The sequence below is a fragment of the Rhinopithecus bieti genome, unplaced genomic scaffold (assembly GCF_001698545.2).
Source record: "Rhinopithecus bieti isolate Rb0 unplaced genomic scaffold, ASM169854v2 scaffold_36315, whole genome shotgun sequence".
Classification (NCBI taxonomy): Eukaryota; Metazoa; Chordata; class Mammalia; order Primates; family Cercopithecidae; genus Rhinopithecus; species Rhinopithecus bieti.
In genome coordinates this window covers 1,277,369-1,293,523 of record NW_016815814.1, presented here as the reverse complement: position 1 = coordinate 1,293,523, position 16,155 = coordinate 1,277,369, and the positions used below count along the sequence as shown (strand labels likewise).

At 42.4% G+C, this 16,155-nt stretch overlaps 1 protein-coding gene across 2 annotated transcripts in view; it reads left to right on the top strand.

The window, feature by feature from the left end:
* The window catches only part of ANTXR1 (ANTXR cell adhesion molecule 1), a 250,777-nt gene that overhangs the window by 128,126 nt on the left and 106,496 nt on the right, over positions 1-16,155 (top strand). The window contains exon 13 of one of the 2 annotated variants that reach the window (XM_017853767.1): positions 10,162-11,199. The exons of the other annotated variant lie outside the window; for it this stretch is intronic. Within the exon in view, the coding sequence (XP_017709256.1) occupies positions 10,162-10,212 (51 nt within the window). The 3' untranslated portion in view covers positions 10,213-11,199. Of the gene's footprint in view, positions 1-10,161; positions 11,200-16,155 lie in introns of those variants that run through there. 2 annotated transcript variants of the gene reach the window in all.

The window sequence follows — 16,155 nt, the reverse complement described above, 5'->3', positions numbered from 1 at the left end:
CTTGTTATATATAAAAATATCTTTTAAAATATGTTTTGGATGATTCTTGCTGATTTGTTTTTCTTGGATGTTTGAGCAATTGACTTTCAATATTTTATATCTAAGTATTTTAAAGAATGTTTTCCCTAAGTTTGAAGTTTCCTTGTTTTGAGAGTAATTGAGAAAAAAAAATATTTTCTGAATCTATACTTTTGAAAACACTGAGATAAGCAAATAGATGGTAGAACTAAAAGTTAAATCAAAATAATCCGTAAGCAAAATAAATATAATGGACCAAACTCAGCAGTTTAAAAACACAGATTGACAGATTATGTTTTTAAAATATCCAGCTATATATGATTTATAATAAAACATATATTCAATAAAACATAAGGATGCAGAAAGATTGAAAATAAAGGCATGTGAAAAGTTTTATCAGTCAAATACCAAAAGAAAGCTAGTATAGCTATATTAGTATTTGATAAAAAAACGTATTGGCAAAAAATTATTGGTATAAAGAGGACCGTTATGTAATGTTAAAAGGAACAGTTAACCTAGAAGTTGCCATAATTCTGATCTGCACTTCATGACACATCCTCAGCATATATAAAGCAAAAATTGATAGAATTGCAAAGAGAAATTGATAAATCCACCATCACAGGAGGAGTTTTCTATACAATGCTCTCAGTAATTAATAGATCAAGCAGCCAAAAGAATTAATAAAATATAAATGATTTGAAGAATTTAATTAAATATAATCTAGTGGACACATGATAAAGCCCCAGCATAACATTCAAAATAGGGTCCAAAATTTTTTGGTTGCATAAAATGAAGAGTTATGCAACTATAAGACTAATGACAGAAATATCATACTTTATCAAATCTAAGACACACTTTTCTTTCCACATTTTAACATCTCTAAAATTGAGATGTTTCAGATCATAATACTATATCATGATATAATGGGATGTCTTTTCCCTAATAGCTCATAAAATAATAAGACATCCTACCACAGATACATCTGAAATGCAAAGAAATATTTTCTATCAGTCTGTACTGTGCCAAAAGTAAAGATAATGAAATATATCGTGAATGAAACTGATCAGTCACTTATATTCCACTGCCCACTCCCATTCACAGTGGAAAATAAGAACTCTAGCCTTTCCCCTTTGGAGAATGGCTTACTGTATATGGGAAATCTGCATACAACAGAGAATATCTATTCTTTTTTAAGTACAAAGTACACTCTTACACTTTAAAAAAAGCAGTCATGTACCATAAGCCAAGTCTCAACAAATTTATAAAAATGACATATAGATCATATTCTGGTACCAAATAAAAAACAATTGAAATCAATAGCCAATCAAGTTACCAATGAATTTTGGAAATCTCATATATTTTGAAATTTCAGACATACACCCAAAGCATTTATGAGTCAAAGTAATATCATAATGTAAATTAGAAAATACTTAGAGCCGACCAATTATGAAGATGCCAAAACCAAAACTTGGAATGCAGCTAAAGTGGTCCTAACAGGGAAATTTGTCATCTTAGGGGTTTATGTTAGAAAAGAATAAAAGTTTAAGACAGTTAGCCAAGCATATAACTCAGGAGATTAGAGAAGAATGACAGAGTAAGCCCTTTCAAAAAAGAGAAGGCCAAAACCAAGAAAGAACAGAATAGAAAACAAGATAAATAGAGAGGTAACAAAGAAAACTATTAGTTGGGCATAGAAGAGGTAAAAAGAGAAATAGGTGTGTATAGAAAGAACTGTGTACTTGCCTGTCAATCTGGATGGGAAGATAAGCTGAAGTCAATGCTGTTATGGGTTCTGGGCAGTGCTGGAGAGAAATCATTAATCAAGAAAACACATGCAAATTGAGTTCATCCGTCACCTACCCCTAAGTCTCCTTCCTAGAAAGGCTTTGTACACAAAATGGTTGCTATAAAGTATGGTAAAATGTGTACATTTTATTCTCCCCCATTTTTATCACCAACTAAAATTTGCCAAATTACTATGAAACTCTCAATTTGCAAAGCTGTTTGTCCCTACAGCAGTCTCTGATCACTATGTTGTTTTCTCTTTTTTTTAAGTTTATGGTTCTACTTTTTCTGGTCTCTCACTTCTTGATCTCATACCTGTGTTTCCTAATCTAGATTCTCCCCTCTACACTTCTCATTTGACAGTTTAAGCTTCTGGGTACCTGAATATCAGAAAACCAAGCTTACATAAATTGCATATGAAATAAGGATTCCTAGTCTGTAAGAACTTGAGAGAAAGTATATGGCTAAGAATCCAAGCTTTAGTGAAAAACCAGTGTGTCCATTTATGCCACCTCCTGGGTTATTGAGGCTTTTCCAGATAGTTAGTCATTTGGGTTGAGCATTCTGGTTCAGTGAATCCATTTGAGAGAAGCACAATTATAGGAAGAAGTGCAAAATCAAAAGAGGATCCAAAAAGTTATTGGGAGCCTGGGCAACACAGTGAGACCCTATCTCTACAAAAATAGAAAAATTAGCTGGGCATGGTAGCATGTGTGCATGTAGTCTCAGCTACTCAGGAGGCTGAAGTGGGAGGATCACTTGAATCCAGGAATTCAAGTCTGCAGTGGGCCATGATTGTGCCACCCTATGCTGAGACCCTGTCTCAAAAAAAAAAAAAAAAAAAAAAAAAACCGCCAGGCGCAGTGGCTCACGCCTATAATCCCAGCACTTTGGGAGGCCAAGGCGGGTGGATCATCTGAGGTCAGGAGTTCGAGACCAGCCTGGCAAACATGGTGAAACCCCGAATCTACTAAAAATACAAAAATTAGCCGATGTGGTAGCGGGCATCTGTAATCTCAGCTACTCAAGAGGCTGAGGCAAGAGAATTGCTAGAACCCAGGAGACGGAGATTGCAATGAGCCGAGATCGCACCATCGCACTCCAGCCCAGGCGACAATAGCAAGACTCCATCTCAAAAAAGAAAAAAGAAAACAAAATTGGTAGAGGGGGAAGGAGTTGTCTGTGGGAAAGAGAAATGGGAGGAGGAGGAAGAGGAGAGATTTAATAGTTTGGGGAAAAGGACCAAAAAGCAGAGAAAATCTGAGAGGATCTCCTTTCTGCCAACGCTAAAATAATTGTCAACTATTTAAATAATCCAACATTGGCAAAATCAGTGAGCTAGGTTATCTGAGAATGGGAGGTGACCCACCGGGATCATGTTATCCTGGTTGGCAGCTTACAGTCATATTGCACTAAATTACAAGTCGCCCCAGGGTCCTTACGTGTATTTTCTAATCAGGATAGTATTTGGGACTGACAGGATTTATATCGTTTGCATTCCCAGAAAGCAGTCAAACTCCTCCCTCTGTTCCCTACAGAATGACAAGGTCCCATGAGGGTATATAAACACCTTTCCTCTTGCAAAGCAGCCGTCTTCTCACCTATTCGTTAGGTCATCAAGGAAATGCAAAAGGCAGAGAGTTAATTTATTTCTCCTCAAAAGAAGAGTCAGTGCCACAAACGATACATAACTAGCATTCCTTTGCCATTACTGAGGCTACTAAAACAGATGTTAGTTTAGTCAGGGCCCAAAGCAGTGGGCTTCATGTTTTGTTTCATTTTTTAAAAAAATAAAAAGCACTTGAATAAGTGACAACTGAAATATTACTGGGTTTCTTTTCAACACAACCCAGCATCAGGGAAACCGTTTCATTTGCAAGCTGAGGAAATATGAAAGGGCAATTTTATTTTACCTGCATCGCCCAAATTTACAGACTTAAAATACTTTATAGGTATCTATAAAGCACAAGATTCTTGAGATCATATATAAAAGGTGCAAACTCAGCCAAAGTAAATATCTACAAAATGCTCCTTACGATGGAGTTTGACCTGGCAGCCTCAGTTAGCCCCTACCTACTGACCTTAAAATTTGTGAATGTACTGACCTCTAACAGATAAAAATGTTGAATGGCAATTTTGTATTTCATACATCTTCGCTCTAAATAAAATTATGTCCATTCCTACTCTGTGCCTTTAATCACATTTCATTTTCCTTCTGGAATGCCCTCTCTTCTTTCACCTATCCAATTTCACTATGGCCTTAAGGCCTAGCCCAGTGCTGTCTGGACCTGCCCCAGGATGACTCAGTGGCCTCTGCAAGCCTCCTAACTCCCTCTGCTCTGAGTTCAGGCACTGCAGATTGCAGCAGCTTTGAGAGTTTAACTGTATTTTACCTGTACTGCTCTTCAGGCAAGCCCTGAGAATCAGTCCTGACTTTGTAACTGGACTCTGACAACCTCTTTCAGGGTTAGAAACTGATGTCCATCTTTCTAGGCCTCCTACTGCTGAGCATGCATTAGAAACTCAATGGGAAATAATTTCTTGGTTTCTTGACACCCTATTACACAGTTTAACGACATTGCTTTAAGGAATTGATCACCATGGTTACATCTGGTTGATCATAGATGACAGATTGATGGTTGATCATAGATGACAGATGCTCTGGTAAGCATCTGTCTTTTTGAGGTACCACCCAAATTCACCTTTCCAAGTTCATAATCTAAAGCAACAGCCCACGGTATATTGTAGATGATGTTTACTTACCAATAATAGGTAACAGTGATGCCAACTAATACATAAGGGATGATCAATCAGACCAACTGAGCATATACACATTAAATAAATAGCTACATTAATGATAAGTAAACAAATTGCTATATTTAATAAAACAAAAAATGAAAATGAGACAGCAGCCTTTCTCTTCCAGTGTCATAATATTGGAACATTACTAAGTACCTTCTCTGTAATGCTATTTCAGCATCCCACTTCCAAGAACTAAAGTACTCCAAGTACTAACAAGCTACATCTTGTCTGGATTATTCTCTGAAAACTGGTTTTGATTAACAAGCTCCATGCATTTTATGGAGAGAAAGGAAAGTGCTGAATGAATCCAAGATTTACTTTAATCACCTTCACCATCATAAGTAACATGAAATGTCATGACTGGGTCAGGGTGACAAGAGTACCGCAAGAGTACTTATCACCTTCTGTGATAAGGGCCTCAAAGCTTGAGTTTGTAGGAGTATGGCATCAATCCTCCCCTTAATTGCATATTAATGATGGCTTATCTCAGTCCTTCTGGTATTATTCATATAAGGCATAAAGTAATAAGATTTATAGCAAACTGGGATTTACACATCCATATGATTTCTGCTCCTTCAAAGGATTTGCTTTGGAAAACCATATGCTTTCTCCAACAATGCTGTCACTATTCCAAATACATTCTGCACTCCTGCTTTGAAATGGTCATAACTTTAAAGCCACAGTATTTGAACATTCTCAGTAGGGGATTAGGGGAATATCATCATCATTTGATTTCTAAAACCCCAAAAGCTGTAGGAACCAGTTCTGGTGAATGATGGATTATCAAGCTCAGAGCCTCCTTCATGAAAAGCAAAGCATGACTAAGAGATTATAAGATTTTCTTCTGGGGGCCTATAAACTGACTTTAGAAAGAGTCCCAAGGGAGGTGTTTCAGAATTGCTTTGGTCTATGGCTGTATCACTGGAGGTAGTCTCCAACCTCCAAAGCCACTAGATTGGAGATAATTAGATCCATTTGGATGTGGGAGTTCAGTTATGTTCACTACATGAACAGCCTCATTGCTTTATAGCCATGCTTTTTAGAAAGAGTTCCACAAAGGTTTAGGCACCTAATACTTTTTCTATACTGCCCCACTTTGGGTTAAGGAATCTACTATCTTCAGTGTCTTATCAATTTAATTGTCATCTCTAGCCCAAATTACCTCTCAGGTGGCCAGAATGAATCATAATGTTTCATTATGTTACCCTCATTTACGGTTAATCAACTTTGATCAAGGATATTAAATTTACCATTTGAAAATCCACTTGGGTTTCCCTTTTCTTGACACACGGATGGCAATCTTAAGGGCGTGAATTTCTCAAATGTGTAATCTGGGACCACCCACTAACACCATAGCTCTAGTCACAGTTAGTACAGGGTTGTTCACAGAAATCAACTTCATTTACGTTGGCCAAGCATGAGCACATCACCAGGAATTTGGCTTGGACGTAGAAGGAAGGGGAGGATGGAAAGGGAAGTGCCATTTTTTGAAAGCTGGCCATGTGCCGAGATCTCTGCATACCTTGTCTCATGTCATCACAGAATGAATCCGGGAAGCAGGAATTATCTCAATTTCACATACGTAAAGAAAAGGAAGTCTTACATTCATCCGTCCATCATTGGAAAGATTTACAATGATTCTGAAGGACAGACAGTGGAGTTTTAGGTTTCAGGGGCAAGAGCAGTTTTCAAAAGTCTTTGAGTCCAGTGTGCACAAGTCAACAAGCAGTACCTGGTGTGCAGGAGTACTCGTGGGTGAGTCTGTCTTGGGTCTCGACAATTAGCAATTGTGTGACAATCATTCTGTTTCCTTCTGCCTGACCCTGGGAGACATGTCAGTAATGGATGTGCAAAAGCAGGTCTGTTTTATGTCTTAATATAATTTAAGATGAATTGTATTGAAAAAAAAAGGTGAAGAATGAATGTGTCAAAGTGGGTTAACTGTGTATATTGACTTTCATGTCATCCATCTGTCATGAATGAATGATACTTTGCAGTGGGCTGGTGTATGACAGCGAGGACCTTAGGGTGTGAAGGCTTTTTGCCTGGTCCCAGCAGCATCTGCCCCTTGAAGTTTGTTTTCTCCCACTGCCTCCAGGCCCCATTGATACCCCGAAATAGATGCTGGGTTATGAGAACCAGCGAAGTCCCCTATGTTGTCAGTCTTAAAAATAATTTTACAAGTCCACATATTTGTTCCATTCTTGGAGTAGTTTTAGTGTATGTCTTTAACTACCAACAGTATAAATAACTTGACATCATAAAAAAAAAAAAAAAAAAAAAAAGGAAGGCTTAAAGAGGTTGTGTAACTTACTCAAAGCCCACATATTAGTAATTAGAAGTTTAGGATTTGGATCATCTTTTCCTGCCTCCAAGGCCCAAGCTCTTTGCAATGAGGTTGATGCCGCCATTAACAGGAATGAGACCATGGAGGGGAATAGAGCAGCCACAGGAAACAGGCTCCAGCGCCATCCCTGCTACCCGCTAACTATAGACGGCATCAGCCTGCTAAATCCTCATTCCCCTCATTCTAATAAACACTTGAATGGCATTTAGTGGCAATTTGTATTTGAAACACTATACTATGTCTCACAGGTACAAATACGAGTAAAGCAGATATGTGTCTTCTAGGGGCTTCTAGTTCAGTGGCAGAGACAAGAACATAATAATATACTCTAAAAATAGAGTAGATGGTAAGATAGAGCTATGATTAGGATAAAAAAAGAGCACAAACGCAGAGTTCAGTGGTGGTATTTACTGGTCTCTGTTTCCCACTCAATGACAAGGTCCGTGATTGGCAAAACCGTGTCCATTTTACGCTCTTGTTCTCCAGTACTTGGAGAGGGGCTAGCACATGGTAGGTGTTCAATAAATATGTTAGGTATGAATAAATCAGGTGGTGCCTGAGCCAAGACTTGAAAGATGAATAACAGATAGCCAAGCAATGATAGTTAGAAAGAGTGTCTCAGGGAGAAGACCATGACAGAAGAGCGGGGTATGTATGGGAAGCTAATGCCATTTAGTTCTGTGAAAGCACAAAGTGTAAGGAGGGAGGAGGAAGGGGGAGGTGCTGGAGAGATAAAAGAGGGCTTGTATGGGCTAAAGACTCAAAGCCTTGTACCTAACAGTCCACAAATAGATTCCAGGGATTTCATGGACCCCCTAAAATAGTAATAAAAAATGCGTGAGCCTGTGCGTAAATGTGAATGTGTACTTTCATGAGGAAAGGGATGTATCACTTCTACAAAATTCTCAAATGTTAAGAACTCTGTGGGCAATGATGAGCTATTAAAAAGTTCATGGGCAGGCAACCCTATCAGAATACCATTTTAGGGTTTAGAGCCATAAATGGTTCCAACTGCAGTGTAGAAGATGGAATTCCTGACAGTAATACCGGTGGTGGAGAAACCAATAGAGATCGCTGCAATAGTCCAGGAAAGAAAGAATGAGATCCTAAGCCTGATCAATGATATTGGAGATGAAGTAGACAGGGGAAGATTTGAGAAGTATTTAGATCAGAGGATCAGGATATACTGATGGCAGGTGTTATATTGGAGAAGGAAGAGAGGGAGGAAAAGGCACCTGAGGTTGACTTCCAAGTTTCCAACTTGGGCTGATAAACGATGCCATCAAATGAGAGGAGGAAATCATGTAGCTTTGAAGAGGAGAACAGTGAGTTCAGTGTGAACAGCTGAGTTTGACATATCAATAGGACCTACTGGACAATTGAATTGTCCTGAATATGACCCTGAAGCATGAGGAGAGATCTAGGCTAGAGATGATGATTTAAGTCATCCCTATCTAGATGAGAGTTTAAACTATGGGAGGAAATGAGACAATCCATGGAGAGTTTTAGAAAGAAAACCAGCCATGGACAAGAATGGATCCATCAGTCGCACAATATCATAAATGTACTTAATGCCACTGAATTGTACATTTAAAAATAACAAAATGGTGTATATGGCTCCGCAATTTATAAAGAGGAGAAAAAAGATGACTTCCTAGGGCATGCTGACATTTAAAGGGTTAAGTACAAGAAGAAGCCCATGAGGAAAGTGGAAAGGAATGGTCAGAGATAAGAGGGAGACTGGGAGAGTCACAGATGCCAGAGGAATAGAATTTCAAAAACATGCAGGGCAGAGTGGGCGGATGAGTTAGATCATCCCTAAGGTGCCTACCAGAAATAACAGAATATATAAGCTCTGGAAGAGAGAGAATTTTGATCTCTAGGCTTGCCCATCTAGAACTGCTCAGCAGTAATAGAATGGCTTAAATTTCATCTTTCAAAATAAAACTTGCCCGTGCTTTGCCAGTTTTGTCTGGGCAGGAAACAGCTCAGACCAGCTGCTTGGGATGGTTCTCAATTCCACTCAGAGTACTGGAATGTGATGCCTCCGAGGCGCCAGTCCTGTGAACCCCTTCCTGGTGCTCACAGAGGGACAGCGGCAGGTGTGCAGAGGCCTCCAGCCTCCAGCTTCCCTCTGCCCAGTGGCTGATGCGCCTCTCACTCTGCCCTCAGGGTCTCCCCTTGGAGCAGAGTGAAGCAGACATAGTTCCTTGATCTCTGCTGTTTCCCTCTCACCACGATTGTCTTTGTAATTAGAACAAGCAGATTGCCATTGAAGTCACAAGGTTAGTGTAACAGAGCTGCCCCCGCTAAAGGGTCTCTTTCCCTTGAAGGCACTCTAAAGTGCTTCGTAGGCACCCTCACTCTGTACCAGAGAAAGGGGGAGAGGGAGTGGAGGGCAGGCCTCTGGGGAGCCTCACATCATCAGCTGCATCCCCAGGTGCCCTGTGGAGGGGAGAATCCAGAGAAAGACCTTTGCCGGCTCTCAAGAAGCTCTAATGGGTCCTCAGCTATTTTCCTGTCATATTTCTGGCAGAGATTGGCTAATATCTCTTCAATGTGGCAGAATCAACCTACTAATTCATTGTTTCATGTTAAATGTTTACAAGATAAACTAACCGTGGGAAAGCATCCAAGTATCTTCAGTGGCTTCAGTGGTTGCTACTCAGAATCTTGCACAACCTAGCAAGACCTAAAGACTATAGAACTACAGCAAACCCACCAGCCACCAGAGAGGCTTCTGATAACCTCTTCCTTCAGAAATTGACCATACTGTTGTTGTAGAAATATAATTGTTCTAGTTACCGGGACCTATCCTGGGGTTAGTTAAAATAGGAGATATTGGGGTCACTGTTGTGAGAGCAATAAAGCGTGCCTCTTTCCTGCCTTGATTGTGAATAAACTGAAAAATGAGGCCAAAAATGATACATGAAAACCTCAGCACAGCATTACTGTGAGCTGGAGATTTTGGCTGAGTGTGGCAGCAATCAGGCTGGAAATTGAAGCCCAGAGCTAAATAGATTTACCAGTCTGATTGCAGGCAGGGGGCCTGTCCAGGGAAGGTGCACAGCCAGAGGCAGACTTATGGGGCCTGATTCACTTAAGCTTTAGGGACCCTCACTTGTATGGGTCCCTGCTAGGCCCTTCTAAGGCCAGGGGAGCGGCCCTTATAATTTTGCATTTGTATTTTTATGTTCTCTTTCTTAAAGAGCCTCCACAAAATTGCATCAGGCCCCACAACACCTGCTTGCATGGAATAGCAGAGAATACCGCCTGCTCCCTCCAGGCAGCACACTCCCAAAAACGAGGAGAGAGGAGCCAAACATGATCCGTTTACACTTTGCTTATTTACTGAATGAGTGCAGGGCAGAGACAGGCCTGGAGTTACACACACTGAGTGCCCCAACATGGAAAGAAACGTTAGGAGGGGCAGGAAACATTCCCTCCTTAACCAACACAGTTTTCAAGGCCTCACTGGAGGCACTTCATCAGCTCCATAGTCACCCCACACGGTGGGCATCAGGCAGAATGCTGGCACAGGCCCAACTTTGAGCTGGAGGATTTCACAGTTTCTTTATGTTGAACTTCCCCCAGTCTCCCACTAATCCCTCTCCATTCTATCCTCCTCCGTTTCCCGCAAAACAAAACAGAAAGGAGCAGCAGTGTTTGCTGCTGTATCATCCAGAAGCCTGGTTCTCTCCCATTATACAGCAAACAAGCCCTGGCAAGATATTTCACTCCCGCCCCATGCCATGCATTAAAAATCCAAAATTGCCTACATTCCACCTGCCAAGCAAGAGATGCTTTCATTATTGAAGTTCCAAACGTATACCTTTGAGAACAATGCCTTCTCGTCTTAAAAGAGAGGTCCTCATTTTGTGAGTTGGGAGTAGAGGGAATTAAAGAAAGCCATGATGCAGGGATTTGGCCATTCAAGCCGGGCAGCCTTCAGAGAATGTCATCCCTAATGACACATGCCCAAAGGAAGGAGCGGGGCTGAGCTTGTCCTGCCTTCATATTTAATATTGCCTGTCTGCCTCCTTAATAGTGGGCCTCTGTGTGAACATTTGACGAGGCTTAAAAATATTCCATTGAAGAAAAAAAGGATGATCCCCCAACAGGAAGGTGCACCCCCATGGGCTGCCTGCTTGACCACAGAAGTGCTTCCAGCTCCAATTGCTCATCTGAGAACTCCCCCCACCACTTGCTGTTAAAATTGTTAAAATTAAAAGCCATGTTGATTTTTTAAACTTTATTTCCATTTTTTTTTTATAAAATAAGAATTGGACTTGTGTTGATACTTAGGCTGTTGAGAAAATAACATTGGTAAGACTCCATGTGTGGCTGTTTGCTGTTTCTCCCCCTCTGGAATCTTTTTCGAAGGTTTGTGGTGAACTACATGTAGGGGCTGCCTGGTAAGGGCAGGTGGCACTGCCAAGGACAGCAAACACTGAGAATCTGCTGGGCTGGACAGGTCAGCTTCCACTCTCATCTGTGTCATAAAGTGAGGTCCATGCAGGTCCCCACTCCAGACTCCCCCTGCCCAATGCGGACTCTCAGATGGATCATGGAGAATGGATCTGAACGTGTGGGTCGGGGAGCACCCATTCTCAGAGCTGCCTTGCGCCCTGCCAGCTCTCATCTGAGATGAGGCCTGGGCAGGCACAACTCCGCAAGGGGGACCTCTGGCCCAGATGGTCTCACTTAGTTCCAGAGTGGTGTCTATGCGGCCCTAAGGTCTCACCTGTCCTGGCCACCCTTTCCCTGGTGAAGAGGGAGAACAGAAACCAAGCTCACACATCAGTCCTGAGTTAGGCTGTGAGCAGTGGTCCCAACCCTCCTGGGGTCCAATCTAGGAAGGAGATCTTGGGAGCAGGTGGCGGTTAGCACAGAGTATGCCAACAGACAGTGAACCGGGGCATAAGAGGGCAGCATGGAGGCCAGAGCCCAAGTAGTTGAGGCAGTCTGCCCCAGAGTAAAACAGTGCAGAGCGGAGCCAGGCTGTGTGGGGTCAGGCTATGCCGTGTGAGCTCTGCTGCACTCCATGTGCCTCCCAGCCACTGGCAGAGCCTGCTCCTTAGCACCCGGGTGTCTTCATCTTGGAACATCGTAAAGATGAAAAAGGACTGGTTTAGCATAACCGAACTATTTTGCGAATGAAGCAAATACTATTTACTAAACAATGCAGATGTGCATCTATTTCTATTCTAATATTGATGTACATTCAATAGGTAACTAGAGGCTTTCTCACATTAGCTGTCAGTCCCTCTTCACAAGGTAATTGATTAAAACTCCAAGCCAAGAATCTGAAGGGAAGGCAGCCTCTACCATGGTCCCCCTCCCTCTCTGACTTTCCTCTGAAGTCCACATTCACCCATGCTGTGTGCACATCCACGCTGGGTCATGTGAATGAACTGCTTCTATCAAAGCGGAAGGAGCAACTGTAAACATGGTCTCAACTTCTGTTGCATCTGCTTAAAGTTTAGTCTTTAAAGTACAGATATTTCTTAACTAAATTGTTATAAATCTGAAGTTATAGTGTAATGGTTAAGTGTGGGAGGGGGTGTCAAGGTTCTAAAATTAGACCACATGGATTCAAATCCCAGTTTTGTAACATTAACATTGTGAACATATAAAAATAAGTATGTCCATAGGTGGTATGTGGAGGTCTTGAGTGAGTTACATATCTTCACTGAGTCTCAGTTTTCCTTATCTGCAAAAGGGGGTAATGGTTCCTACAAGGCTGTTTTACCGAGGCTCACTGAATTAAATGAGAGAATGCATAGATAGCACTGAGCACAGTGGTTAGCTGTTGTTAAGTAAGTTAGCACTGAACACAGTCATCAAAATGCAAGCGTTTCAAGAGTGACCTCAGGAAATGACACTGCCCAGAAGAATTGGGCAGAATTGCAGCTGTCTTACACCTGGGCCTTCTATTCTGAATCTTTCCCTCCTCCAGTCCATACTCTCCAGTGTCCACAGCATTTGCTTTCCAAGAAGCAAATCTGATCACGATGCCCCAGTGTCACCAGGTTAAAGCCACTAAGGGTTCCCCTGGGCTCAGGATGGAAGCCACACTCCTCAGCCTGGCTTGTGTGTCCTCCCACAGTGGGGACCCCACCTCCTTACCACCCGCACTCATGCTGTGCTCCCAGCATGTGGACCTCTACTGCCCCTGCCCCACCCCAGGCATTTGTGCTTGCCTTTTTGTGCAGGAATGCTGACACCTCCTTGGCCCTGCTCTGCGGAGTGTCACCTCCTCAGTGAAGTGCTAGTTCCCAGACACTCAGCTCTTCAGTACTTGGCTACTTGCTAAGAACAATAGCCGGCTAGTCTGCTGTGAGCTATGGAACCAAACTGCCCACGTTTAAATTTTGGCTTCTCCACGTGGCCATCAGCAATTTTCTCCATCTCTCCCTGCCTTGGTATTTTTAGTGAGATGAGAAAGACAATATTATTGAATTCACAAGATTGTTAATGAGAATTAAATGAGTTAGCATAAGGAAAGCATGTTAGTACGTAAACCCTGCTTGGCACATAGTAAATGCTCAGTGAATGTTCACTGTGCTAGCAACAATGTTATTATCATCATTGTCATTATTCTTATTCAACCAAAATGTAAGCTCTTTAAAAATAAAGACTGCCTATTTTGTTCACTACCTGACACAAAAGGTACAGGATGTACAGCTCTTGAGTAACACGTAGAACACTGCATGTGGTTAATTGTTTATATGAATGCCCTGGCCCCATTAGCCAGTGGAACACGAGCATCTTAACTAGCCAATCAATCCTGTATTTCCTGGTTCTGCTTAATGGGGAAAGAATAGACCCTCAATAAATGTTTCCTGAATGAATAAATGAATGAACCTCTGAGGTTGCATGTACATGTTATCTCCTTCTAAAACGTCAGCTTTAGCTCTAAGTTTATCAAAAAGTCATGCCTTTCCTTCTTTTGAACTGGATATCCAGTGGTTTCTGGAAGATCTCAAAAAACGGACAGTACATGGCTGGGTGCGGTGGCTCACACCTGTAATCCCAGCACTTTGGGAGGCTGAGACGGGCAGATCACAAGGTCAGGAGATCAAGACCATCCTGGCTAAAATGGTGAAACCTCTTCTCTACTACAAATACAAAAAAATTAGCCGGGCATGGTGGCGGTCGCCTGTAGTCCCAGCTACTTGGGAGGCTGAGGCAGGAGAATGGCGTGACCCTGGGAGGCGGAGCTTGCAGTGAGCCGAGATCGCACCACTGCGCTCCAGCCTGGACGACAGTACCAGACTCCGTCTCAAAACAAAACAAAACAAAACAACCAGACAGTACGTTTGGGGGCTTTATCCCAGAGCTGTCTCCAGAGGAGGATAAAGTTCCTCAAGGAGTGCCTGCCCCATGCATTTCTACCCACCGGGACCCCCTTTCCTGCACCTCTCCCCTTCCTGAGCCCCCCGGCTGTCTTCCTCCACCACAGCCAAGGGAACTGGGCCTCATTAGGGGGACAGTTTGTTCCTCATTAGGGGCACCAAGCTTGGCTGGAGAAAAGCCAGTCATCACTTTATCCAAAGCCAGGAAATCTCCCAATGTGGAAGCCTCCACTCTCCCATTCTGCACCAAGTCCTTCACTCTCACTACTTCGTGGAAAACCTTCTTCTAGAAGGAAGTGAAAAAAATTCCCCCAAAATATATCAGCCCTTCTGCTTTAGTTCATCCGCCTAAAGTGAAAAAATAAAACCAGGGAGAGGGGAAATTGTGTATAATGTGAGTAAACATTGTAGACTTTATTGAAGTACTGCTGTTTTGTAAGCCTCTCGCTGACCAGAACCACTTATTATTCCAGATGCAGATAGATTTATGATCTGAAATGCTCACCATGTTTTTTACCCTGGAGAACTAAAGGGAGAGTGAGTTCCAGCTCAGTGTTTGATAAGATAGCTTACATCATTTTATCCCCATGTCAATGCAGTGAGGCAAGTGAGGTTTATTATCTTCCTGTTATGAATGTGGGCTGTAGAGACTGAGAGATTAAGAGGGTTGTCCTTGGCGAGCCCTAAGTTTGGAAAACACATGTAATTTCATTCTGTCACTACTGAGTCCATCGCTCTCTGCCATCACCCGTGTATAAATGTTGCAACCCAGAGCGTCCCCTCTGCCATGGCTTGTCCATCGTCTGGCCCCTGCACTCTCTCCCCTCCCCCAGCTACTCCTGGGCTGCCCAGCCCTGCACCTGCATTTGTGCGGCTGCAGCTCCCCTGGGGGCAGTCTGGCATTCCCAAGCCCTGGCTAGGGACCAGAGGTGTTTAGTTCCCTGGCTTTTTGGTCAAAGACATTCCAGGGAGTTTCAACAAGTAAGAGCTGCCTTTAAACAGCTTCCAGAAGCCCCTGCTGAGCACTCAGAGTGGGAGCAAGCCACATCCCAGCTCTGCTATTCACCTGCTGCGTTACCCTGGACAGACCACCCAGCCTCCCTTCCCTGTAATGGAGGAGAGGGAGCAGCTTTGAGAATCTGACAGTGCTGTGAACCATCTCCCCTGAAGACACTTGCACTAAACATCCCAGGTATCATTTCAGGAGGGTCACAGTGTCTATCCACTGAGCCCATGTGGGTACCCCATAGATCCCCTGACCCTGGATAAGAATCCCTGGGCCCAGTGAGCTCTAACACCAAAGTGAGAAGCCCCCCATAATGAGAAAATAAACTACTGAAGTTTTCTTTAGCAAAACTTCTTTATGAAAGAAACTAGATTCTTTCTTTATCAAAGAAACTAGATTTTAAAAGGAAAATTACCATAAACCCACTACCAGTAAAATTACTGTTAATAATTTAGTAAATATAAATTTTAAAAACTAGTAAATATCAGACAGTCTTTCTGTCTCTCTCACTTTCGACATACATATACATAAATCTACTCATTATACCAGGAGTGTTTTGTCATTTTGTTTAAATATCATTTAAATATTATTTGACAATATGGCTGGGCACAATAGCTCACACCTATAGACCCAGCACAGGGGGATGCCAAGGCAGAAGAATCACATGAGCCCAGGAGTTCAAGAAAAGCCTGGACAACAAAGTGAGACTCCATCTCTACAAAAAACAAAAAAAATAATTAGCCCAGCATGGTCACGTGCACCTTCAGTCTCAGCTACTCAGGAGGCTGAGATGGGTGGATCCCTTGAGCCCAGGAGTTCAAGGCTGCAGTGAGCTATGA